This window comes from Hyperoodon ampullatus (genome assembly GCF_949752795.1).
Source record: "Hyperoodon ampullatus genome assembly, chromosome: 2".
In the NCBI taxonomy this organism is placed as follows: Eukaryota; Metazoa; Chordata; class Mammalia; order Artiodactyla; family Ziphiidae; genus Hyperoodon; species Hyperoodon ampullatus.
Window position 1 is genome coordinate 33,514,643 of NC_136915.1, and position 26,953 is coordinate 33,541,595.

The 26,953-nt window shown below is 44.0% G+C and overlaps 1 protein-coding gene across 2 annotated transcripts; it reads left to right on the top strand.

The window, feature by feature from the left end:
- Positions 1–14,133: 14,133 nt before the first annotated feature.
- CAP1 (cyclase associated actin cytoskeleton regulatory protein 1) lies at positions 14,134–26,934 on the top strand (the record flags this gene model as incomplete). 2 transcript variants are annotated; one of them, XM_079728415.1, is made up of 12 exons in its annotated part: positions 14,134–14,245; positions 14,871–14,974; positions 16,663–16,740; positions 18,482–18,625; positions 18,727–18,812; positions 20,736–20,841; positions 22,022–22,199; positions 23,923–24,107; positions 24,289–24,412; positions 24,572–24,654; positions 24,971–25,114; positions 25,752–26,934. In XM_079728415.1, 12 exons carry the CDS (start codon positions 14,134–14,136, stop codon positions 25,833–25,835), a joined length of 1,428 nt encoding a protein of 475 aa, XP_079584541.1. In that variant the 3' UTR covers positions 25,836–26,934. The 2 variants fall into 2 exon arrangements, with proteins under 2 accessions (XP_079584541.1, XP_079584542.1); XM_079728416.1 differs by having other exon boundaries at positions 14,874–14,974.
- Between the last annotated feature and the right edge of the window lie 19 nt (positions 26,935–26,953).

Consider the following 26,953-nt stretch of genomic DNA (forward strand, 5'->3'; position numbering starts at 1 on the left):
GGAGGCGGAGCTTAGCCTTGATCCCCCTCGGAGAGTAGACGGCCACCCGTGATTCCCGCCCTCAGAAAATCCTCCGGCTAGACCCTAATAGCGACTGAAGGGTTAACCCCCTTCTTGCCTACTGTGAAAAGGAACCGGCCTTTGCCAAAGAGGCCAAACTGACAGGAGAATTAACCACTCATCTGTCGTCCTTCTTCGGGGGTGGAGCTTAGCCAGTAATTTCGGCCCTTCATTGGTCCGGGAGATTCCGGCAGCTGCAGCTGATAGAAGGGCGTGGCTAGCCTTAGGCACGCTCCCCGTCGCTCCCGCCTTGGGGGCGGGACTCTTTTCCCAGGCTAGTAGGGATTCTCTCTCCCCGGCTTGGCGAATAGGGGGCGGAGTCAAGAGCGGAGTTGCCAGACTTCCTCCCCGGTCCCTCCTCTGGGCCGGCGTTTCGGCCGGCGGTTCATTTCCGGTGGGGGTGCCGCGCCCAGTGAGGGCACGGAAGTGGGTCGCGCGAAGATTGCTGGGCGGTTCTTGCCGGAAGTGGAGAGCGGCTGATCACAGTCCCGAGGTGAGGCAGGTCTCTGAGGTGAGTGTGCGCGGCGGGGTAGGGACTATGGTCCCCTCCGCGGCCCACTGGCCCCTGGCGTTGTTAATGACCCTTCTGGCCTAGGCGCATGCAGTGAGCCCCCCTGAGGCGGCCGGCGCCGGGGCCCTCAGGCCGACCCGGGATCCTGGGCGCGGTCTCTTGAGGTGGGGCCTCGGTGACCAACTGAGCCAGGCTCTCCTGGGGAGGCCCCTTCTGCTGGACTTCGCGATTCTGGCCATCAGCCTCGGCGGAGGCCTGATTCCTAAGGTGCTCTGACTGAAAGGAACCTCCGAGACCTTAGAATCTTCTCTATCCCTGGTCTCGCCCCCATTGCTTGGATGGGTAAATTGATCCCCGGAGAGAGGAGGCTGGTCCAAGATCTTACAGCGAGCGACGGAAACAGTCGGAATCTAGACCTCAGCTCCTTAGATTACCAGCCCCAGATCCTTCCCCCGTTCATTTCCTAGGAACCTCTCTCTACCTTCGGGTGGTCTTCCAGTAGGTATCGTCTCGCGGGCAGTTGCAGGTTAAAGGCTACTCGCTGCGTGGAACTTTATAAATGCAGCCTGTTTGGCACACCTGGGCAGTTTTTTAAAAAAGAGAGGATCGGGTTTTTGTGTTTGCAATCAGAGAGCCTCCCCTTTCTCCTAGTCTATAGCTCTGATCCTGAAAAGGCAAGTTAACTTTGTTGAAGGTGTTGCATACTTCTGGACGTGCAACCAGTTGGCTCAGTTTTGGTCTGGTCCCACTGCCAAGCATCGGTAGCCATAGGCGCTTTGTTTAACTTGTTTGAGCCTCATTTTTGTCATCTTTTAAGTGGAGATCTCTGCTCACCTCACAGGATTAAATTCAGTGTAACAAATTGTGTTTATTCTTTGTTAGGCACTCTGCCACATCCAGGGAAGGCAGAAACAAAACAAGGTAGACCCTGCCTTCATGGAGCTGACGGTGTTTGCAGGGAATTTAACAAATAATTATAAATGTGATGAGTGTTAGGAAAGAAGAACAGGGTGCTTTGGCAGTATGTAATGAGGGGCTCAGGAAAATCCATTCTGCAGAAGCAGGGTTTAAGATGAGTTTCGAAGCATGAAGAGCTCATTGAAGAGAGCAGAAGTTAGTATCAGAACTGTCAGTTGAAGCTCTTTATAGGGATCCCTGTTCAAGTGAAAACCGGGGCAGCCCAGCACGTTAATCATTCACCAGCCATTTATTGAGCGCTTGATATGTGTGAGGCACATATTAAATGAGGCACCTAGCCCTGGTGACTAAGAATACGGTAGTTCTCATGGAGTGGAGGAGGAGGCAGACAAGTAAATCAGGGGTGGCTTACACTGTCATAGTGTGTGAGCACAGGGCTCTTGAGAGGAGGAATACCTGAGCCAGCTTTCCAGGCTTTGGGGAGGAAGTGGGAGGCTAAGTCCTGCAGGATTTGTTTAGCCGTATGGTGAATCTGGAAAAGGGATTTCCAGCCAAAGGGTCCAGTGCAAGGACATGGAATCTGGACATGTGAAAGACCATGACTGGAATTCCAGTAATGCTCAGAGAAGTGGAGGAAGTGGGTGGGGGTGGATCACATATGAAGGCCCTTGTAAACCATGCTAAGGAATTTGGAGCTTACCCTGAAAGCTGTGGGGAGGCTTTGCAGGCTCTTATGTAGGAGAATGATGTGGTCAGATTGATGTTTTAGTTCAGCCTGTCAAGGGGGAAGGAACATAATGGGGAAGTAGACCAGTGTTCGGAAGCTTGAACATGGCTTGAACCATGAAGACAATGAGAATGGGAAGGAGAGGAGGGATCAAATTTGAGCAATATTAAAAAGATGGAATCCATAGAGTTGAAGGCTGATTGTTTATGGAAATGAAAAACTAGCAGTAGCCTCGGATGATTGTCTGGTTTTCTTTTTTTTTTTTTTTTTTTTTTTTTTTTTTTTTTTTTTTGCATTACGTGGGCTTCTCACTGCTGTGGCCTCTCCCGTTGCGGAGCACAGGCTCTGGACATGCAGGCCCAGCAGCCATGGCTCACGGGCCCAGCCGCTCCGCGGCATGTGGGATCCTCCCAGACCGGGGCACGAACCCGTGTCCCCTGCATCGGCAGGCGGACTCTCAACCACTGCGCCACCAGGGAAGCCCGATTGTCTGGTTTTCTGGTTTAGGGAACTGCGTAGCACCATTCACCAATATAGGTACTGTGAGAGGAGGGTCAAGTTGGAGAGGTGACATGGAAAGAAAATGAATTTTGGATATATTTAGTTTGAGGCGTTTGCAGCACATCTAAGCAAAGATGTCTAATAAGATATCTCAACTAGAAGAAAGAGCAAGAGAAAGGTGTGGAGGCAGGAGAGGGTTTATATTGTTCAGGGAAGTACTGGAGCCTGGGGTTTGTAGGAGAAGATAAGACCAGAAAAAAAGGTAGGTGCTGCCAGGTTGTGAAGGGCTTTTGATGCCTTGTATGAATGCGTTTGGATTTATTCTGTGGTTGGTATTTTGCTAATTGTTTGACTTGCTGCTGTCCAGTATAAAGAAATTTCTGTTGGAATTTCCCCCCCTTTTCTTCCCCAGAAATACTTCGTCAATCAGATGGACATAATTTATGTTTCAGAGGAGTTTAAATAAAATGGTAACTGTGAAAGTACTTTGTCAAGTACAGCCTGTCATGCAAACCAAAAGTGGTGGTATTGTTAAGATTCAGTGAGTGTATTTTTGCCTTGAGGAGGTTAGCTGTTTAGTTTGTAAAATGTTTTGTTTCCAACCTGAGGGATGAACTTTTTTTTCACCCCTTTTCTTGCTTATATATACCTTTGTTTAGTTGCAGTTATTTTTTTAACTAGGGACTGAGCCTTTAAAAAGTGACTTCCTCCTTTCAGTTTTCTGTGAAGTATGGTGAGTCAAAGGTTCATTTTACTTAAACAAGCAAATGCAGTGTCATTGAAAGTTGAACCCTCTGGTTTGAAATTTAATCCTGAGATTTGAAATCTGAGTATCCTCAAGCTATATCTTAGCCAGTCCTAGTGATTATTCCTTTGACTTGTCCTCATCAGTTTCTTTCTTTACTTTCTACTAAACTGGCTTTCATATCTATACTTCAGCTTCTCTACCATAACCAGACTACTCTTTTTTTTTTTTTTTTTTTGCGGTACGTGGGCCTCTCACTGTTGTGGCCTCTCCCGTTGGCAGAGCACAGGCTCCGGACGCGCAGGCTCAGCGGCCATGGCTCACGGGCCCAGCCGCTCCGCAGCATGTGGGATCTTCCCAGACCGGGGCACGAACCCGTGTCGCCTGCATCGGCAGGTGGACTCTCAAGCACTGCGCCACCAGGGAAGCCCCAGACTACTTACTTACTTACTTACTTACTTACTTACTTACTTACTTACACTTACTTACTTACTTACTTACACTTACTTACACTCACTTACTTACACTTACTTACTTACTTACGTTTTTTATTTTATTTTATTTTTTTTCTGCGGTACGCGGGCCTCTCACTGTTGTGGCTTCTCCCGTTGCGGAGCACAGGCTCCGGACGCGCACGCTCAGCGGCCATGACTCACGGGCCTAGCCGCTCCGCGGCATGTGGGATCTTCCCAGACCGGGGCACGAACCCGTGTCCCGTGCATCGGCAGGCGGTCTCTCAACCACTGCGCCACCAGGGAAGCCCAGACTACTCTTTTTTTTTTTTTTTTTTTTTGGTACGCGGGCCTCTCACTGTTGTGGCCTCTCCCGTTGGCAGAGCACAGGCTCCGGACGCGCAGGCTCAGCGGCCATGGCTCACGGGCCCAGCCACTCCGCAGCATGTGGGATCTTCCCGGACCGGGGCACGAACCTGTGTCCCCTGCATCGGCAGGTGGACTTTCAAGCACTGCGCCACCAGAGAAGCCCCAGACTACTTACTTACTTACTTACTTACTTACTTACACTTACTTACTTACGTTTTTTATTTTATTTTATTTTTTTTCTGCGGTACGCGGGCCTCTCACTGTTGTGGCCTCTCCCATTGCGGAGCACAGGCTCCGGACGCGCACGCTCAGCGGCCATGGCTTACGAGCCTAGCCGCTCCGCGGCATGTGGGATCTTCCCAGACCGGGGCACGAACCCGTGTCCCCTGAATCGGCAGGCGGTCTCTCAACCACTGCGCCACCAGGGAAGCCCAGACTACTCTTTTTTTTTTTTTTTTTTTTTTTTGTGGTACGCGGGCCTCTCACCGTTGTGGCCTCTCCCGTTGCAGAGCACAGGCTCCAGACGTGCGGGCTCAGCGGCCATGGCTCACGGGTCTAGCCGCTCCGCGGCATGTGGGATCTTCCCGGACCGGGGCATGAACCCGTGTCCCCTGCATCGGCAGGCGGACTCTCAACCACTGCGCCACCAGAGAAGCCCAGACTACTCTTTTAAAAAGAACCATTTTCATCTTGTTAACCCTTCACTGGCTTCATTTTCCCAAATAATCAAGTCTAAACTCTATTGTCCAATTTACAGAGTTCTCCATAGTCAGACCCTCATCTTAGTTTTCATTGGGTGGTACAGAGTGACATTCTGATTTAGAAAGTCCTAAACTATTACATCAGCATTTTATCTGTACCTCTTGCACTTACCTTTTGCTCATTATTACATTAGAATAGGGTTTCTCAACCTCAGCATAACTGACATTTTGGGCCACGTGATTCTTCATTTTGTGGGGTTGTCCTGTGCATTGTAGGATTTCAGCAGTACCCCTGGCCTCTACCCATTAGATGCCGGGGCACTCCCTCAACTGTGACAACCAAAAATGTCGTCAGACATTGCCAAATGTCTCCTGGAGGACAAAATTGCCCCTGATTGAGAACAATGCATGAGAAAGTATCATAGCTCTGATTGTGCGGTGTCTCATCTCTCCAACTCAGTTCTCTGAGGGCAGGCTCCATGGCCGTGGTTAGCACAGTGCATGGCACATGATAAACGCTGGGTACCTTGCAAGGAATAAATCATGGGTTTCACTGAGGCATCAAGAATTTTTGTTCATTCGAGGAATTTCTGGGTGGGCCTTGAAGAACTTGCCTTTTTGTGTTTTTTTCCCTCAGAGGATGTGATCTTAATAGAGAAAGGCCATTGTTTAGGCACTCACTAGAAATGAGGTTGGTGTTAGTTGACAGTGCAAGTCAGCAGATTTATATTTCCCCTATACTGGGGCTATATAAATTCCTGTTTTCTTTGCCTGCGTTTAGACAGCTTGGTTTAGTGGATAGGGATTATCATTTATTTTACATTGGATGTAGTTTATGATGTTGTTACTCAAGATTTATTTTGACTGATAAAATTGTTATACAGTTGACCCTTGAACAACATGGATTTGAACTGCGCAGGTCCACTTGTACGGGCAGATATGGCGGGCTGGCTGTAAAGTTATTGGAGGATTTCCCACTGCACTGAGGGCCAGTGCCCGCCCGTACCCCCGTGTTGTTCAAGGGTCGACTGTAGTTTCATCATCCTTAAATTAATGCGGCTCTAGCATTCACCATGAAACTATTTGTTCTTGATATACCATCACGTAAACCTAATAAAAACCATCAACTCTAAAAATACTCCTCAGCTACAGTGCAGCTTTGTTTGCCTTGTATTACCAGACCTGTTGTATCAAATTTTTCTATTCTACTGGAAAGTAGTTATAGTTGAAATGTTTAATGGAAGAAGTGAGCTTGCTTTTTTTTTTTTTCCCCTCCAGAGGTCATTAAAATTCCTACACGTAAGTTAATTATAGACTTACAGTTGCAGATCTTTTCGTATCTCTAACTGTAGCTGAATCATGGCTAGGGACAAATGGCATCCTTGAATCTATCTTTATGCATGAGAATGGGAAATGCTGTTCTGTTTACAGCAACTACCAGTTGAAATCAACCAATGTAGTTTTTCCGTATACAATATAAAAGATGCCTGCTGAATGCTTTTATGGTGTTAGTCTTCGTAATATTCCTTGAATGTGAGAGAGAGGGGAACCCTTGACCACACAAGGTTATCTATTTGCCCCAGAGCATTGAAACAGCTAGTTCTCAAGTCTGACTTCAGCTTGTACACTATTACTAGCTTCACTCACTCCTGGAATTTTAGATAGAGGACCATGTTTAATGGTCAGGAGACAAGTGCTGATACTGGGTAGAATTCTTTCCCTCCGCAGGAGACAGGCCTTTCTTTGTGTTTTAATCTAAACCTCAGGTGGCAGTGACTCAGACACTAAATGTCATTGGTTTCATCAGAGAAACCAAATGCTTGGGGAAGAACAGTGGCTCCTGATTTGGGTTAGATTTAGATGGCATCTTACTGGGGCAAAGTGGTGTCTGTTCTTTGGTTTCTGGGTTAACTCAGCCAACTTGTAAGTATCCTATTAGCATGTGTAGTTTTTGCTTTGTAACATGTTAGAGTCTAGTGATGAGAAGTTCTATATTGTTAGGAATAGAACTAACTAATGCCTTATAGTTTAGTGGTAGCTTAGGAGAGATATCCAAGTGGAGCTGTTTTGTTTTGTTGTCTTCTATTATAAAGAAATTATATTACTATGTTAAAAAAAATTTTGGAAAACGGGGAAATTGTCTAAAACTCCATCACTCGAATGTGACAAATACTGTAAATTTTGTGTTCTTTTTCAGGTCTTTTTCCACAGTGCATTTAGCTCTTCCCCTGTAATTAGAAGTCTAAGCTAACACAGCATTGAACATCTTCATGCCTATCAGTTTTCCTGTTAGTATTATTTTCTTAGGATAACATCTAGGGAACAGAATTACAAAGCAAAGGCCAACAAGCATTTTGAAGCAGATCAGTTGGGCTACCATAGCATACAGGGTGACTTGTGTAGTTGCTTTGTTTTCGATTTTACTTAAGGGTATGACTTAGAGGAACAACTACCTGACAAAGTAGAAAACATTTTAAGCATAGCAACTTCTTATGAGTAGAAATTCATTCCACTGCCTTAATTGCCTGGTGAGAAGAGGCAAGAACTGCAGGAGTAACCTGGTTCCATTTACTTCTGAATGACAGGCAGAAGGAATTGGGTTGCTTGAATTGTTAGAATGATGAGAATATGCAGCAGCTTTGGCAGGAATCACTGACCATTTCTGATTTTGCTTGGTTTCAGACCACAAAAGAAATTGCTGGAGAATCAAGCTCCTGGTTTCTTTTCGCTCTGCATGATATCCCTCCAAAAGCCTATGCAGTCTCATGACTTTATGACGTTTCCTTGCTGATGACTTTGTAAACATTGATCTCTAGCCTTGATTCTTCCCCAAGCTCATTTCTAACTATTTACTGGACATTCCCACTTGGAAGCTTCATCTTCTGTTCAAACTGTGTATCCAAAACTGACCTCATCTTTTTGCCTTAGCTAGAACGTGCCAGAAACCTGTTTTTTCCTATAGTGTCATCATTCTCTTACTTCCCTGGATTTGCAACTCTGGAGTCATCTTTGACTCCCTTCTCTGAATGCTACTGTAACTCAGTAGTCAGTACCACACAGTTAATACTTGTTCTGTGTTTAATGCTCAGTTGTTTTGTGTGACCTCCAAGGGCAGAACCAAGATCAGTGGGTGGAAGTTGCAGGGAGACTGGTTTTGCCTCCATATAAGGAAGAACTTTTAAATACTGTGAGCTGTGTGAATGGAATGGGCTGCCTCCAGAAGTATTGGGTTCTCCACACTGAAGGTGTTTGAATAGAGGCTACCTGACTAATTGCTGAGAATGTTGAAAGGTCTGTTCTGTCATCAGATGGTGCTTTCTAGATTCCCTCCTGATCCTAAGAGCCAGTGATTCAGTGGAAGGTAGCTTTGTTGCTCCTGCTAGACTCCCTCAGGGTAGAAAAACTATTTTACTGTTAATTTAGGTGCTGGTCACTTAGCGGCCTAAAAGTGATTATTTTTTTCCTTTGCAATACCAAAAGTATTTTTTACAGTACCACTTTTTTTATTTTGCAGCTAGTTGAACAGCTTTCAACCTAACCTAGACCCTAATATCTTCCCTTTTTTTCCCCTAAAACCCATTCTATCAGACAGTACTTGTAAAAATTTTGCTTTCATCATATTATTCCTTCTCTCAGAACCCTTGAATGGCTTCACATTTATCACAACATCAAATTCAAATACTGCCCAGGTTTCAGGGCCCTCCATAACCTAGCCCAGCTTGCTTATTTCCCATGAGACTATGTGGGCTAACCTTCTCACACTTTCTGTACATAGCCTTCTTGGTCTCTCTTTGCTTTTGATTGCTCTGGAATGTCTTCCCTTTTTTCTTTTACTTTTTCTGTCAAAATGCCCCACTTCCCTCCTGAAACCTCTTGAGACTACCTTTAGTCCTCATTGATTTCTTCTCCAAGCATGTAGTCATTTATACTATATAATTCAGGACCATACAACATTCTGCAAAGAAAAAGCTCCACTGTATTAGCTGGTAACTTTAACTTTTCCCAATCCAAATGAAATTAGTTAATCTCTAACAGAACTTTAAAAAATATAGTCTTCAGTATTTAGTCCATTGGTATTTCATTTGCGTTGCCCTTCCCAATAAGAATGAAAGCTTCTAGAGGGCAGAGACCGCGGGTCTTCTGTTTCTTCAATAGCTGTCACAATGCTAAGGACTTTCATGTTATGCGTGTCTTCTGTGTGCCAGGTTGTTCTAGGTGCTGCAGATTTTGGGGGTTGGGGCAGCAGGGGTGGGGAGAATGGATAAATTGCCATGTTTCTGGAGCCCGTATTCTAGTCCATGGTATGCAGCAATAACATTTTACATTTGAACTGCATTTTAAGGCTCCCAAAGTAACTAATCTACAAAACCAACTCCTTTGATCCTTACATCTCTGTGTGCTAGGTGAGGGTCCATTAAATGACTATCCTAAACTTACACAGTTAATACGTGGCAGAATTGGGACTTAAACCTTGGTCTCCTGAATCCAAGTTTTATTTAGACTTGGGTAATTAGGACTGCCTCTCCTTCTGAAGCTTTTATGATGAATGCTTAAATAGTTGGGAATCTGTACCTTCATTTACGGAGGCTTACGTATAGTTCTTGGCTACTGTCATTCAGAAATGGCAGGGAGCAAGATTAGGCAGAGCTATAGTTTTCTGCTCTGGCAATTCTGTATTCTTGGGAAAAACCTTATTTTAAATATTTGCTTTCCAAACGTGTGTCGTCTGTACTGAATGTGAAAAAATACTGGTCTCCATAGAGGAAATTGAGAGCAGAGGAATTGAAAGCTGCTAATAATATGCCTAAAGACACCATAAAGAGACCTTGAACCCACAGTGCTGTGCTCAGCAGACAGCTGGGGCTGGATGCTGTGATGAACCCGTTAGTCACTTAATTGCTTAAAAGAGCCTTAGAAAATTTGTGCTCAAGGCTAGGTTCTCTCCCCACCGGTTGTTTGATACCTAGCAAGCTTTTTAACTTCTGTCTGTTTCTTCATTCTAAAGATGGGGATCAGTATCTTTATAACATACATCACAGAATTATTTTAAGTCTCAAAAGAAGCAGCAGTTTGATGATATAAAGCACCTACAACTCTAAGGGAGTTCTGTTTTTAATTAGTATTATATCATCTAATAAACAAGGTTATCTGCCTTATGGCACTTGGTTTGAAGATCTCGATATCAATTTAATTTCTGCCCAAGAAGGCAGCGTTTATTTGAAAGATGGGGATGTTTGTTAGAGCCTATAAACAGGCAAAAAAAAATGTTTTTTTATAGAATGGGAAACACCCCACACACACACACTTCTCCCCAGATTTGACACAGAGAGGAGATAACCAGACTTGCGTTGAGGGGAGAGGGGATAAAGACACTTATGTATTTATTTTTCCCAAGGACCTTTATTAACCTATTGTATTTATAGTGCCTACCATGTTTATAGTACTGGAATTACAAAGGCAAGACCTGGTCTCTTCTGTAGGGTGACTGATTGCCTGTTGACTATTAAATGATTTTAAACCAGTGTGTTAAAGTGTGGTAGAGATAAGTACACAGTGATATGTGGGAGCACATATTGGAAATGCTTCTTGGGGAGGTGATACCTTGGCTGAGACTGAATGGACAGTAGGAATTCTAGAAAGGGGGCAGATTGAGAAGGGAAAACATACCAAACTGGAAAAGCTTCCTAGAGGAGGTGACACCTTAGGTGAATCTGAAAAAGGCAGTAGGATTTATGAGAAAAGGAACAGGTTGGGAAGGGAAAGCAAACAAGCAGAGTGGACAGCACTGTAAAGGCTCAAAAGTGAGAGAAAGCATAACTCTTTCTGGAAAATGCAGGTAGTTCTGGGTTGCTGTAGAATGTTGAGGAAAGGTGTGGCAGGAGATAAAACTGGCAGGATGGTAGGAAATAAAGCAGGGCCAGATTATGGAAACCCTTGCTTGGACTTTACTCTGAATCACTGCGGTAATAAGGAGAATGGATAAAGAGGGTTTGTAACTGGAATTAGAGGAGACTAGTGAAGAGGTTATTGCAGTAATCTAGGCAAAGTCATGATGACTGAATTTTTTTCAGGATGAAGACAAGGGGCATCTATTTATGATATGCAAGATAGAGCCTATGGATTTTGATGACTGATGAGATTAGTAAGGAGATCATTTAGTTAATGTTTATGGAATCCTAACCATTTTTCAGGACTGAGCAAGCCAGTCACTTCCACGTGTATTTCCTCATTTATTCTCACTACAGCCCTTTGGATTTTATATTGTTGTTGTCCCTGTTTTACAAATAAGGAAGCTGAGGTTGAGAAAGTTTGGTAACACTCAGACACAGAGCCAGTGAGTACCACTATTCAAACTCCCAGTCTCTCTGACTTCTCTAAAGAACAACACTCTTAACCACTATACTGTACTGCTTAACAGTTTCCAGGTTACTATCTTTTTTTTTTTTTTTTTGCGGTACGCGGGCCTCTCACTGCTGTGGCCTCTCCCGTTGCGGAGCACAGGCTCCGGACGCGCAGGCTCAGCAGCCATGGCTCACGGGCCCAGCTGCTCCGCGGCATGTGGGATCTTCCCGGACCAGGGTACGAACCCGTGTCCCCTGCATCGGCAGACGGACTGTCAACCACTGCGCCACCAGGGAAGCCCAGGTTACTATCTTGATTGCTGGTAGTGCTGGATTACTGAGACCGTGAGTCTGTGGGAGCAGTGCTAGGGAAAATGATGAGTTCTGTTTTGGACATTTCAGATGTCCTTTGGGACATCCAGGTAGAGATGTCTAGGTCGAAGCTGGATCTAAAATTCTGAATCCCAGAAGGATGGCCTGAGCTGGATACACTGCTCTGGGAGTTGTTAGTCTATAGGTGGTTGTGGTGGTATCACTCAGCAAGTGGACTGGATAGTAACGCAATAATGGTAGTTGACGGCTTTGGAGTGGACATGACCACCTAAAGAACGAATATGCGTACATAAAGAATAAGACAAGGTGTGTCTTTTGGTCCTTCAATTCTAGACATTCTTTCCCATAACATCTCAAATTTCACTCCACCCCCACCAAAAACAAAAAACTAGGAACTGTTCTCCTATATTTGATTAGTGGTGGAATGAGATTAGCTATAATGATAGCTGTTTTGTCTTTTCTCATTCTGCTTAAGTTAAACAGCAGAACCAAAGCTTGTTTAGCATTGAAAGATTCAAGTACAAGTAAAAGATGGAAAAGAAGGAGCCAAAATCCATGAAGCTGTATTATTAAGCTTTTCAGATAGGTCAGTATTCATGAACCCTGGCAGCCTTTAGAGATGCTTGTACTGTGTTACCATGTTCACACTGGCCGGAACTTATAGCATCCATTATGTCCAAAGGAACATGTTTTTATAACAGAATGGGTGATATTTATTAATGCAAGGTAGCTTGGGAGTTTATTGCAGTCACTGCCTTTTCCCCTGGGATTTACAGAGTGTGGTGGATTATATGTGTCTGTCCCTGGATAGTACCCAGAATGAACAGGGCAGCAGTTTGGATATTTGGGTGATTGTGCCATAACATAAGGGAGAATATATTGGATGCTTCTAGTCTGCTCCATAGTCTGTTCCATTTTGAGTAGAGTACAGATTTGGAGGCTTCTGCTACCTCTTCAGGCCGGCGAATGGAAAGGTTTATTTGGTTCGCATTCTTATTTTTTTTTCCTTGATTCTTCTTTAAACAATATTCTCTGGCAAATCACTGGGCTCTGAGAGATCAGAGCCTGTACATGGAAAAGAATGGACAAGGATGATATTGTCTTCCTTAGTTTATCTTTTGAGTTGCTTCTCTCTTCCACAGGGAAGACAATGTGTGTTAAATGAGATATTCTGTCATGTAGCTGTCTTTGAGGGAATTATAATTGCTATGGTCATTTTAGGTGGCTTCAAGGGAGTTGAGTTCATTCGGCTTCAGTTGCCTGAATAAATTAATGCTTTGAAATGGAATCTCTCCAAGTCAAGTCTTTGATTGTAATTACACTGACTGATTTTTATGAGATCACCTATAGTCTAAAGCACTTTATGTCGATGTATATTGATAACATTAACACTCATTTATGTATATTTGTGGGTAACTTTCAGAACCCTTGTCTCTCTGGAGTTCTGGGATACTATACTTCAGGTTCATTAACTTCTAAAATATTTATTGAACACCTTCTACCTGCCAGGTAGTGGTCTAGATGGTAGAGGATAAACTTGTTTAGGAAACAAACCAGAGAAGGTCCCTTCTCTTTTGGAGCTTACTTTCTTTAGGATATTAGACATTGAATGAGGCTAGTTCAGATAAGTTGGTACTTGTGAAAGATCTGTAACAAGCTCTCTGGGTGTGTCTGTTCTCCTTCCCTGCTGCATATCCAGATCCTACCCACCCTCACTTGAAGCCCGGCTCAATTGGAAGCTTTGCCATAATAGCCTTATCTGATCCTTCCGCTGATATATTCTTCCCCTCTCTGAAATCCTGTGTTATTCTCTCCGCAACTTATGTCACCTTAATTTTTTTTTCTATTTGTTTTACAGTTGTTAGTGCACATGTAAAGTCTCCTCTATTAGACTGTAAGTTATTGGGGGCAGGATAAATACCCTATTCATCTTGGTTTTGGGCATTCCATATGTAGACAGCAGGATGTTGTAGGAAAAAACACAGAACTTAGAGCCAGAAGGCTTGAATTTGAGGACTGGCTTCCCTGCCAGCTAACTGTGAGACTATAGGCAAGTCATTTAACTTCACTGAAATTGTTTCCTATCTCTGAGAGTATAGTAATTATCTTTCCATTCCTAAATAGTTGTTGAGAGGCTTAAACTGAGATAATATATGAGACTGTACTTTGTAAATTCTAAATTCTTACACAAATATTTATTTGGTGATATCATAGTAAATATTCAGTAAGTATTTGAATGAGTAAGCATTTGCTTTCAGTTAACACTTTCCTGGCTAGTTCTTTTGCTTAATGAAGTCTCTATGATTTTGCAAATATGCTAGACTATCTTCCATCTTATTTTACTGTAAAATGATTCTGTTCCTCAGAATTGGCATCCTCTTCACTCCCAGGGCATTCTTTTTTCTTTTCTCCCTAGGTTCTATGTAATATTAAAACAACAAATGACATTTGATCTGTTTCAGCAGGTGCTACATTATGGCTGACATGCAAAATCTGGTAGAAAGGTTGGAGAGAGCGGTGGGCCGCCTGGAGGCAGTCTCCCAGGCCTCTGACATGCACTGTGGGTATGCAGACAGTGCTGCAAAAGGTAAGCAGCATACAAGCCAGCAGAATACCTTGAGTGGTGAATACTTGGTGTCCTGGCCGGAAATTCTTCTGTCACAGTACATTCCTTTGGAGCTAACTCCCTAAAACATTTAATCTAGAAAGTTCATTGCCTATAATTCGTTATTGCTGTGAACAGATAAGGGAGGAAGTGACTTGTGCAGGGAGGCCTGTGGTTAAGTTATTTTAACACGAGAACTTCCTGCTTGTGTGATATTTCCTGTTCTTTCTTTGGCAAAATGACTCTAGTATAAGTCAAATGACAAATGATATTAAATTTCCTCTCTCCAGACGATTGGCAAATTGGCCATTTTGCACATGCCCAATTGAATCAGAATGTAAGAGCTAAAAAGAACCTTGAGGGGGATCATTTTGTTTATTTTCATTCTACTGGTAAAGAAAATTAAGCTCAGCAAGAAAAGGGGACTTAGCCAGGGTCGTACAAGACGTTAATGGTGGCTCTGGAGCTAGAACACAGGCTCCTCCTGACTCATGCTCCAGCCTTCTGTTTACTGTGTTACCTTGCCTCTCTGCTTTCATATGGAAGTGCCTTTAACAAATCCTCTTTCTGATGTGTGACCAGTTCTTCGTGGTGTGTCTGTCTTCAGCAGGAACGACTCCATATGTGCAAGCATTTGACTCACTCTTGGCCGGTCCTGTGGCAGAGTACCTCAAGATCAGTAAAGAGATTGGGGGAGATGTGCAGAAGCATGTAAGGAGGTTTGGCCCTTTTTTCCCCTCTTTTAAGGACTGGTGGCTTTCTTCAGATCCTACTCATTCTTGATTGAAGAGCCCCTTGAGAGGCTCCTGGCTCCTTCTCTTCTACCTGCACTGAGGAACTCAGTCCACGCACTGGAACATTTCCTCAGGTTTTTCCAGGCTCCCTGCTTTTATCACATATTCCGCGTGGGCTTCTTTTATACAGATCGTTTGCTTGGTGCATAAAATATGGCTTGGTTCATCTTTGTAGTGAGAACATGCTACCAGTCTGATCCCAGTGTGTTATATAACCAAGCCTGGGGTGGCTTATTCAAAGGAGTCATCATCATGACTTAGCATTTATAAAACTAAGCATGGTACTTATGCTAAAGGTATGCTAATGTGAGTTATTTTCACACTTAGCCCACAGTAAGAATGTGAAGTAGGCAATGACAGGTGCCTCTCCACCAACCTCCCTTCATGTGCTGCTACCCACGTTGTCACCCCTGCCCCTACTCTGTCTCTCTCTCTGAGACCCAGAATCCTCCTGCTAGTCTTCTAAGTGATCCTTTGTCAGCAAGAACCATGTTTAGGATCTTCCTGACCCATCAGCAAAACTGGTTGCTTGATCTTTGGAAGAGCTATTTGGAGCCTCTTATATACCATCTGTTGGGCAATGGTGTTAACTCTAGAGAAGTGGGACTGGGACTTAGATAGGAGTGTGGGGCTTGCATTTTTACTTTATACAGTAGGTCACATTTGAAAAGGTTTTAAAACGTATCACTTTTATATATATATTTTTTACTTTTATATTTTAAAAATACAAATCCAGAAAAAATATATGACTTCAATTTCAGTTTTTGTATTTGTAGTACTTATAGCCTCATGTTTCTTAAACTCTTGGTCATGACCTTCAGTAAGAAATACATATTTGTGGGACTTCCCTGGTGGTCCAGTGGTTAAGACTCTGCACTTCCACTGCAGGGGGCATGAGTTCGATCCCTGGTTGGGGAACTAAGATCCCGCATGCTGCACGGCGCAGCCAAAAGAAGAAAGAAAAAGAAAGAAAGAAATGCCTATTTGTAGCTAAGATATAAGTTGCACATTATGCTACTTGTGTTGCACTTTTTTTTTTTTTTTGAAATAATTTCCAGTTGATGTATTGCACTCATTGTTCTGTTCTCCTTCACTTAATAAAGTGCAGGTTATGGGGTCACAAAGTTGATTTAATTATCTGTGATAGGTCATGGTCCAACATTTGAAAAATAGCTTTAACACAGAGGAGTAAATAGCTTGAGAATTTGAGGCATAAATTTAGGCTTTTGCTTTAACTCTTACCTCTAGTTCTTGAGAACAGATTTGGGAGGGCGGGGGAGGTGATGAGAGGTAAGAGGGATTTTCAGTGCACTTCATATCGCCCTGCATGTTCAGTTGCTGACTTGACTTCATCGAAAGCTAGCCCCAGTTATCTTCATTTCCAACTCTGGATTATATCCCTGATTAGTTCCAGCAGGAACAATGATATATTAGTCTGCCATCAGTCCCAAGAATCAGGAGTACTTGAAGAAGTCAACATGAAGTGTTGCTCTGGGTTGCTACCAGAGTACATGGAAGTGGAGGTTTCAGGTTATTCTTACCAGGACCTCTCCAGTTGTAAAGTGTCATTGATAGCTGATTCTTCTCCTTTCCTCTCCTTTTCAGGCAGAGATGGTCCACACGGGTCTGAAGTTGGAGCGAGCGCTCTTGGTTACAGCCTCTCAATGCCAGCAGCCAGCAGGCGTAAGTTCATTACTAGTTGGTTTGATGCACAGGACAGGTTGAGAGCTTTCTGCTAAGCTATCACAACATGCTAAGACAGACCTACTAGGCTCATGTATGTTCACACAAAATCCCAGAGGGGGAGTCAGATTTTAAGTGCCACTATGGGAATGTGCCATTGAGTATATATTTATTGGGCTCTAATGGCTTTTTTTCTGTCATTTTACTTAGGACTGTAGTTATCCCTGGGACTTTGCTGCTTCTCTCAATAGACATTCTTAGCCCAATTTCATCATATTGTCCCTTGTGCCCTTTGGGGCCTAGAGAGTGGTTCTCTTGTTCCACTATGGGTGGGCTTAGGAAGGCTGCTGGGGAGATCCTAAAACTCCTAAAGTGCTGCTTCTCCCCTCGCCCTTCAGTGGCTAGGCATCGCTCTTTAACTTTATTCCTACCTCAAGATTTTATGCTGCCACAAGTATGAAAATAAATTAGGGAAAATTTAGATTTTCCTCAGAGCCAGACATTTTAGTTTTGTTTCATTTCTTCTTTTTGCATTTGGCTTTCCTAGGCAGAAGGCTAATAAAATAAGTCTTCCTACTAATGCTGTATTAAAACCTGTGAACCCTTGGCATGCCTAAATAACGTAAAAATAGCGTAAGATAATGTTAAATATGTTGGACTCTAATTTTTAATCTGTCTCGAATAGTTGAAGCATTTTGTCTAAACCTTTTTTCCAAGCCCACACTTTCCACAACAAATCAGGCAGCTGAGACATTATTATCTTTCCCTTGCTTTAGATTGAGGATTGGCAGACTGTAGTCTGCAGGCCAAATCTGGCCTGCCACCTATTTTAAATGAAGTTTTTTTTGGAACACAGCCATGTCCATTCTTTTAAGTATTGTCTGTTGCTGCTTTGTGCAGTACAACGGCAGAGTTGAAAAATAGCAACGGAGACCGTATGGCCTGCAAAGCCTGAAATATTTACAGTCTGGCTCTTTACAGCAAGTTTGCTGACTCCTGCTTTAGACTGTTCTCGTGCTAAGATCTGAGAAATGGGATGTTCAGGAAACCAAGCTTCGGATGAAGGATGAAAACACAGAAACACAAGATTCAACCATTTTGCTAAGCTGTCTGCTCAAGTGCCAAGCCCTCTAATTGCATTTGATTCAACAGATCTCTTCTCAGCAGCTGCTGTGTGGCTAGCAACGTGTTGAGGGCTATACGGATTATAAAAGAGGACTAAGACAAAGCCCTTGTCTTTGAAGAATCAATTACAAAGAAAAGCATGTTTATATGGGTCCATTAGTAAATTGTGCTGGTGTGTGATAAGGTGCCAGAATTGGTTATGCTGACGATAGATGCTGTAGGAGGCCAGTGTGGTTGGTGGAGTGCTGTCCCTCATGACGCAGAGGAGCACACGGATAGATGGAAAGAGAGGAGCCCAGAAATGAACTAGTGTCTCCTGTTAGTGGGACAGAAAAAAGGCAAGTGGCAGAAATGGTAGAATTCTGTGGTACAGCTGGAGTATGGGTCCTGATCATGAAGAACCACAGAATCCAGCCTGGGGAGTTAGAACTGTCTAAGGTGAGGGAGATGATGAGCAGTATTGTAGCCATGTGAACCTTTGCAAGATAAATACAGAGTTTATTTGCATGCTTGTTGTAGTTCATGAAGAATTCTTGCCTTGAGGATCAGAGTTGAGCAACATAAAGGCTTCTATAAAAATACACTAACCTCAGTCTTTTCTTGCATCCTTTTCTAGAATAAGCTTTCCGATTTGTTGGCACCCATCTCCGAGCAGATCCAAGAAGTGATAACCTTTCGGGAGAAGAACCGAGGCAGCAAGTTGTTCAATCACCTGTCAGGTGTCAGCGAAAGTATCCAGGCCCTGGGCTGGGTGGCTATGGTGAGCGGCACAGCTTCCATGGGAGGGAAGGGACAGATGGAAAGAGGCAAGGAGATATGGCTGGAGAGGCCCCAAGTCACTGACAGCTTCTCTTTTTCTAGGCTCCCAAGCCTGGTCCCTATGTGAAGGAAATGAATGATGCTGCCATGTTTTATACAAACCGAGTCCTCAAGGAGTACAAAGATGTGTAAGTCCAGCCTGTCCTCAAGGGGTAAAGGACAAACCCAGCTGGTTATTTGCTGGAGGAGTGCTTTGGGTTAAGTTAAGACTGCCTTTGGCTGCTGTGTTGGTTCTCTTATCTCAGGGCTGCTTTTTGGAAAGTGTGATAGATATTGACTCATAGCAGCTGTATTTGCAAGCAGGAAGTGTTTCTGTTTCCTCTTCTGCTTTTTCTCCAGGGTTTGTAGAGGACTTTCTTTTTTTTTTTTTTTTGGTACGCAGGCCTCTCACTGTTATGGCCTCTCCCGTTGCGGAGCACAGGCTCTGGATGCGCAGGCCCAGCGGCCATGGCTCACGGGCCCAGCCGCTCCGTGGCATGTGGGTTCTTCCCAGACCGGGGCACGAACCTGTGTCCCCTGCATCGGCAGGTGGACTCTCAACCACTGCGCCACCAGGGCAGCCCTGTAGAGGACTTTTGAGTCTTCTCATCCTTACCCTTCCAGGTTTAGGAGGTAAAATGGACTAATGCCCTTTTATTTGCCTGTGTGGTCAAGATTTTGTTCCTTTGTTGAAAACTTCTAACTGGCCTAGTTGCAAAAGATTCAGTAAGATTTACTAGAAAATGACCCTGACTATTCATGTGGTCAGATAAAGTGAGATGAAGGCTGCCTGACCACTGCAGGTATTGCACAAGGGGAGTCATTGTACGTCCAACCACACGTGTCCACCGGTTCTTACTTCTCCATTGCTGGTTTTGAGCTGGAGTGACTGCAGGCAGCTATTACTTAGCTGCATAACTCTCCAAACCTTTCCTTTCTTCCGTCCATCATCAGTTAACCAACATCTGTGACGGAATAAGCCTTCATGTGGGTGAAAAATGTCCCAGAACACCAGGACGCTCCTTGATCCTTCCAGTAACCTGGGATTAAGCATCACAATGTTTTCATTATACTCCACCGTATACTCTGCAATTTACAGTTGAGGAAATTAGGCTTTATGCTAAACATTCATAAACTCTTCCAGCTAATAATGTATAAGAAGAGAGGAGGACTTCCCTGGTGGCGCAGTGGTTAAGAATCCACCTGCCAATGCAGGGGACACAGGTTTGATCCCTGGTCGGGGAAGATCCCACATGCCGCAGAGCAGCTAAGCCCGTGTGCCACAACTACTGAGCCTGCACTCTAGAGCCCACGAGCCACAACTCCTGAGCCCGCGTGCCACAACTACTGAAGCCCACGCGCCTAGAGCTGGCGCTCTGCAACAAGAGAAGCCACCGCAATGAGAAGCTCACGCACCGCAACGAAGAGTAGCCTCGCGCTCGCCGCTACTAGAGAAAGCCCACACGCAGCAATGAAGACCGAAACGCAGCCAAAAAAATTTTTTTTTAAATTTTATTTTAAATTGAAAAAAGAGAGAGAGAGAGGAGACTTGAACTATAGTGCAGTGCTGTTTCTATAATTTAATACTGATTATTTCCTCCTAACGGAAGTTTTTATTTTTAATTTCTTAGGAGGAGGGCATATTTTTGACATAAGGCATTATGCTATAAGGCAGTTGAGTTTCTTGGAGTCCTAGAGATCCAGAGACCTCTCTACCATGGCTTCGTGCACGGAATGTTTGCTCTTATCAGTTTTGTATATTAGGTTCTGCCTAAGGTCTACTTTGAAATAGTGGTTTTGCTACTTTTAAAAAAAGTTTGAGGAATACTGCTCTAAGAGATAGAAAGATATAATCTAGAGTCCCTATCCATGTGGACTTTGGTCTAATTAGGGTAAGAGAATAGGTTCAAAAAAAGAAGGAAAGCTCAGTTACGATAGAAAAGCTGCCGTTGAGCAGAGCCTAAGAAACGCCACAGGCAAGAGGATGTGAGTTCACAGATAGGAGGGGATCTGGAATCACTATTGTAATGTACCCTGACTGCCTGTGATGAGTTCTTCTTTAATTCTCCCAGGGATAAGAAGCATGTGGACTGGGTCAAAGCTTACTTGAGTATATGGACAGAGCTGCAGGCTTACATTAAGGAGTTCCATACCACTGGCCTGGCCTGGAGCAAAACGGTGAGTGCTCCTTCCCTCCTTTCATCCCTCCAGGACCGGATCTACCGGTTTCTTAGACTTGAGCACTACCAAGGTCTAAGAAGGAATGTTAGTCTTCTCAGTGGAGGGTAGAAAGAAAAAGGAGAGAAGGAAAGGGGAAAAAAGAGTAAAGAAAGCAAGGGTCAGAGAAGGAATAGTCAGTTCTATTCAGCGTCAGTAAACATGGGTCAGGGACAATGATTGGGCTGGAGGAGAGATAGATGAATGAGTTACACTGTGCCAACCCTCAAGAAGCTTAAAAATACATATACGAAACCCCACTAGAAATCACCAAGCTAAGTGCCATAATAAAGGTACACACTACAGAGTATGAAGAAGAGAAGAATGATTCTCACTGGGAGAGACTGTACTTTGAAGAGGTATACTCTGAGACTTTTCAGGTATAGGATAGAAGTGGGAGAAATGGGAATACTAGTAAACAGCAAAGCTTAAACAAAGTAAATGCAGAGTAAGTGTCGAGATTGGTCATCTGGCTTCAATAAGGAGAGAGAGTCACATATTTAGGAGGAAAGGCTGGAAAGGAAGGTAGCTGAGACTTTTAGACTTTATAATAGGTGATAAGTAACTATCAGAGGTTTTTGAGCAAGAGAGTGATAATGATCCTATTTGTCCTCAAAAGAGTCTTAGTATATAGGTTAGGGGTAAGGGTTTATGCTCAGACTATGGAAGCGCTCATGGTGCTAGGGGCTGGTACAAAAAAGAATGAGATATAACCAGGGTAATAAACTGATTTAATGAGATTGAGGGGGTTGGAAGACTCAAAGAAGATTGAATGGTCAAGCTTGGATGATAATATCTCTCACTGAAATAGAGACATGGGTGTGATGGTGAAATCAGTCTTGGACTTTGTGAGTCTGAGGTACCAGTGACACACTAAGTAAGTATTTAAAACTACAGGTTCAGAGCTGGAATTAGGTAGAGGCCAATGGAAAAATGTGAAGGTTGAAAAATGGAGTTGACTTGGATCCTTGGGAAAGGGTGAGAAGGAATAAAGCCAAGTTGGGTGTGGGTAGGGAGCATTAATCATTGCATCAGGGGCCACAGTGGGTACCCCATGTATCTTGGACACATGCAGGGCCCTATTGGGGATGGTACAGAGGGGAAGAGAGGCTGACTGTGTTACCTGCACTTACTGTTCCAGGGGCCTGTGGCAAAAGAACTGAGTGGATTGCCATCAGGACCTTCTGCTGGATCGGGTCCTCCTCCCCCTCCACCAGGCCCACCTCCCCCACCAGCCCCCACCAGTTCAGGCTCAGATGAGTCTGCTTCACGCTCAGCACTGTTTGCACAGATTAATCAGGGGGAGAACATCACACATGGTAAGTGAATGCTTTGGCAAGAAGAGTTGGTGAATAAGTTGTTTTGGCGAGAACTTACCAACTAGAGACCTAACAGTCTGTAAACCAGAACTGTGGTTTGTATATGGGAGATTCATTTGGGGTGTCACATTCCTTCAGGTTGCCTAAAGGGATAGCAGAGCTGGCTCAAATGGAAATTGAAAATGGATCATGATAGTTGGGGGAATCTCTCTCCCCAGAGGAAAGTGATTTAATATTAAGGGGCATATACAGAGTACCTACCCTGTTGTGCCAAGACATGGTACCGGCAGTGTTCCCCAGAGCTTCTTCCAAGTTACCATGCGGTCTCTTCAGGAGGTCATCGTGGAGGGGGTGGTTCACGTCCTCAGAGGGTGTATGTTGGTCATATGGAAAATTTGCGTAAGAATGACCTGATGTTGGTGTAGAGAAAGTAGACACCCTTATACACAGTAGGTGGAAGTCTAAATTATACAGCACTCTCCTAGGAATCTACCTATAAAAACACTGAAAGAACAAGTTTCATACATTGTTATTCATAGCAGCTAAAAATGGTGTAACAACCTGTATATCCCACTGTAAGAGATATGGTTAACTGTGGTATGTTCCTCTTGACGCAATACTATGCAGCCATTAAATCTTTTTCTGCAGTGAACCATGCAGTGTTTAGGAGTGGTGGAGCTGAAACGCCAGTATTGGTTATATAGATTGGGCCGTGTCCACAAGCAAGGCATGTGTCAGCCTGTTGAGGGTGATTATGGAATGTTTTTCCTTAAAAAAAAAAGATATATTTATTTGTTTATTAAATTTATTTATTTACTTATGTTTGGCTGTGTTGAGTCTTCGTTGCTGCACTCAGGCTTTCTCTAGTTGGGGTGAGTGGGGGCTACTCTTCGTTGCGGTGCACAGGCTTCTCATTGTGGTGGCTTCTCTTGTTGCGGAGCACGGGCTCTAGATGCGTGGGCTTCAGTAGTTGTGGCATGTGGGCTCAGTAGTTGTGGCTCACGGGCTCTAGAGTGCAGACTCAGTAGTTGTGGCGCATGGGCTTAGTTGCTCCGCAGCATGTGGGATCTTCCTGGACCAGGGCTCGAAACCATGTCCCCAGCATTGGCAGGTGGATTCTTAACCACTGCGCCACCAGGGAAGCCCCCAAAAAAGATATTGTTAGAAACTATAGGTTAACTTGAGAAAATTTTTATTGTGTTAATTGGTTAAACCAAATTTCTTAACAGTGTGCATGCTTATATCTAAATAAAAAACAACTATGAATAGAAAAATTATTGGAAGGGGAGTTTCAAATGCTAACACTGATTGGGGGTCATAGGTTAGCTGTGAGGTTTTTTTTCCTTTTACCAAGTTTTCTTTATTATCACATACTACTTTTTCTTCCTCTGTTGCTTTAAAAACTACATACATATTTTGTGAGTATATACTGATACTTAGTATGTGTCTTTCTAGATCTTTTTACATACCCATCCCCCTGTACACACACATTCCACTTTTTTTTTTTTTTAGTGGAACTTTATAATTTAATCTTGGGGTAGAAGAAAAATTATAAAAGTGCTTCTCCAAAGCTGTGTGTGAGAGAACATCTCAAAGGCTCTGGTTTTGGGCTTTGAATTTTTTCTTAAGGATCAGTTTAACTTCTGATAGCAGAAGTTGGTTATTGCCTCAGCCCAAAGCCCTGGTATGAAGGACAGGAATGAGGCAGCTGTTGTTCTTACAGCCCTGAAACATGTATCTGATGACTTGAAGACTCACAAGAACCCTGCCTTGAAGGCTCAGAGTGCTCCAGTACGAAGTGGCCCCAAACCATTCTCTGCATCTAAACCAGGAGTCAGTCCTTCCCCCAAACCAGTCACAAAGAAGGAGCCAGCTCTACTTGAACTGGAGGGCAAGAAGTGGAGAGTGGTGAGTTAAAAATGCCAGGACTGGGGGAACAAGGAGTGGGGACAAAGCGGTTAAATGGAGCACAGCCAAATGAGTACAGGGTTCTGGCTTAGATCGCAAGAATGACAGTTTGGCATAGTCTGAGTTTTGGGGTGGCATGTGCTTAATGATGAGATTCCTAAAAGGGGTATCTCTTTAACAGGAAAATCAGGAGAATGTTTCCAACCTGGTGATAGATGACACAGAGCTGAAACAGGTGGCTTACATATTCAAGTGTGTCAACTCAACATTGCAAATCAAGGGCAAAATTAACTCCATTACAGTAGGTGAGTTCTTATTGTTGACCTAGGCAGGCTCTGTCCTAGAGCTTGAGAGGGCTGGAACCATACCCTACCCTATTTCTAGAGATCCTTAAATTCTTCATTTTTAAATCGAGTACTTTCCTTTAAAGTTATACTGTTGACCCACTCCCTTTCTTCTCCTAGATAACTGTAAGAAACTTGGTCTGGTGTTCGATGACGTGGTGGGCATTGTGGAGATAATCAATAGTAGGGATGTCAAAGTTCAGGTAACTTGGTATCTTGGCTCCTTCCTTTAGTCCCTGAGGAATTAATTGAAAGAGACACAGCCGACCCACAGATGTTGCTGTGGTGGGAATCTGACTCTACAGAGTCTGTAAGCTGAGCTGCTTTGGATGTGGCAGGAAAAGAGTTGGCCCTTATCACGAGCTCTTTCCAGTACCCATTCTCACCCGCCCCTAGTATCCAGTATCTGTTGTACACCTGTGAGTTTTGCATGTAATCCCGTGAAACAGTGAAAGCTTTTCCCACAGCTAACTTGTTCTCCTGGCTGCTGGGACTCAGTGCTCTTGGTTTCCCCTGCAGGTAATGGGTAAAGTGCCAACCATTTCTATCAACAAAACAGATGGCTGCCACGTTTACCTGAGCAAGAATTCACTGGATTGTGAGATAGTCAGTGCCAAATCTTCTGAGATGAATGTCCTCATTCCTACAGAAGGCGATGACTTCGTAAGTTCCTTGATCTCTTTAGTAGTACGATCTGAAATGAGAAGGGACTGAAGACTTGCGTTGGAGGAGAAGTCTTCCAACGCAGCTGATGGACACTCTGCACCAAGTGGGTGCAGCCCAGCAGTGCACACCTCAGGCACACAGACACATGAGGTCGTCCCACGAAGTAGACCCCCAAAGGAGGGTGGTTTCTGCCTTCCTTAGGCAGAGCAGATGCTCAGGGTAGTCAGAAAGGAATGGGATTGAATCACAGCACCCTGTTGAGCTGGTGCCATGAAGCCATACACATTCCCATCTACGCCTCTTAGGTTTAACAGTCTGCAAGTTCACTGATCAGTGAACAGGAAGAAACAGACTCAAACCTACATCTGTCTAGCTCTGGAGCCTTTGTTCTCATTCCTACACTGTGCTGCTCCTTCACTGTCAGCAGTGGAGGAGGTGGTCTAGAAGATGTGGCGCTGCCAGTGTGCTGCCAGTTCCATAGCCTTGCTTTCTCAGGTGGATTCAGTTTCTTTCTCATTACATCTTACTTGCTCTCAGAGTTTAGTGCGAGCAAGCATTGGGAGAAAGTTAAGATTTAATTAACCCCAGGGTATTGTCTAGCTTGGGTTTAAACCTGTTGTTTCTTTATTTGCAGAATGAGTTCCCAGTCCCTGAACAGTTCAAGACCGTATGGAATGGGCGGAAGTTGGTCACCACAGTGACAGAAATTGCTGGATAAGTGAAGTGCCACTGGGTTCTTTGCCCTCTCCCTCACACCGTGGGATAAATCTGTATCAAGATGGTTCTTTTTTAGATTTCCTCTACCTTTCTGCTCTTAAACTGCTTCTCTGCTTTGAGAAGCACAGCTACCTGCCTTCACTGAAATATACCTCAGGCTAAGATTTGGGGTGGGATAGCAGGTCTTTGATCTTCTGCAGGAAGGTGCAGCTTTTCCGTATCAGCTCAACCATACAGCCAGTCCATTCTTCAGGAACTGCACATCAGGACAGGTGTGCTTTAGCTTTCAGCCTTTGGGGTTATTTGACCAACAAATAGTCTTTGGGGAAGGATAAAGCAGTCCCCAGGAACTAACAGATCACAGTGTTCACACAAGTTAATCTTTTTCTAACAATGAGCGTGAAGGTAGCAGAAGCTGGTGTGATCCTAGTTGGTTCTTCTAACTTAAACTAATTTTCACTATTGACAAGTGAGGCAAGGGTTTGCACAGGACCAAAGGCTGAAGCTTGGCCATCTAGCATTCCAAGCAAAATGATTTCCTGTAAACATTCCTTTTCTTCTGCATTCCATCCTGCATCTGCCCAAACCTGAGATAGTAGGTTGTCCTGTGTTAGCTGCTGTGGTGGTGCCCTGCACCCAGGCCAGCTAAAGGAGTCTTGGACCCTTCCTCTCTCTGGGGCCCCTGCCCAGCACCTTCCTACAGAGATGACTTAAAAAGAGAGAAAAAAAAGGAAAACCACACCATTCCCAGGAATCTGGCTTCTCTTTCTCCTTCCATGCTGGGTGCCCATCATCCATCTTCATTGCTTCCTTTGCCCTGTCATGCTCAACAGCTTTTGGCTTCTGTCTGGGCACCTGAACAGAGGACTAAAATCTCCATTGCAGGCTGGTTTTAGGTCTTGTGTAAAAATCTTGCACAGCATTGCTAATGTAAATTTCAGTTTTTCCTCTAGGACAAACACTTTACCAAAATATGCAACTTTTTTTGGTGGGAAGAGAGATTGTCCTGTGATTTCTACCCATTTCCTGAGGCCTGCGGAAATGAACCTTTATGTACTTAAAGTTATACAGAAAATAGAATAAAATTAATACCAAACTTGCTTAGTATTTATGTATGAT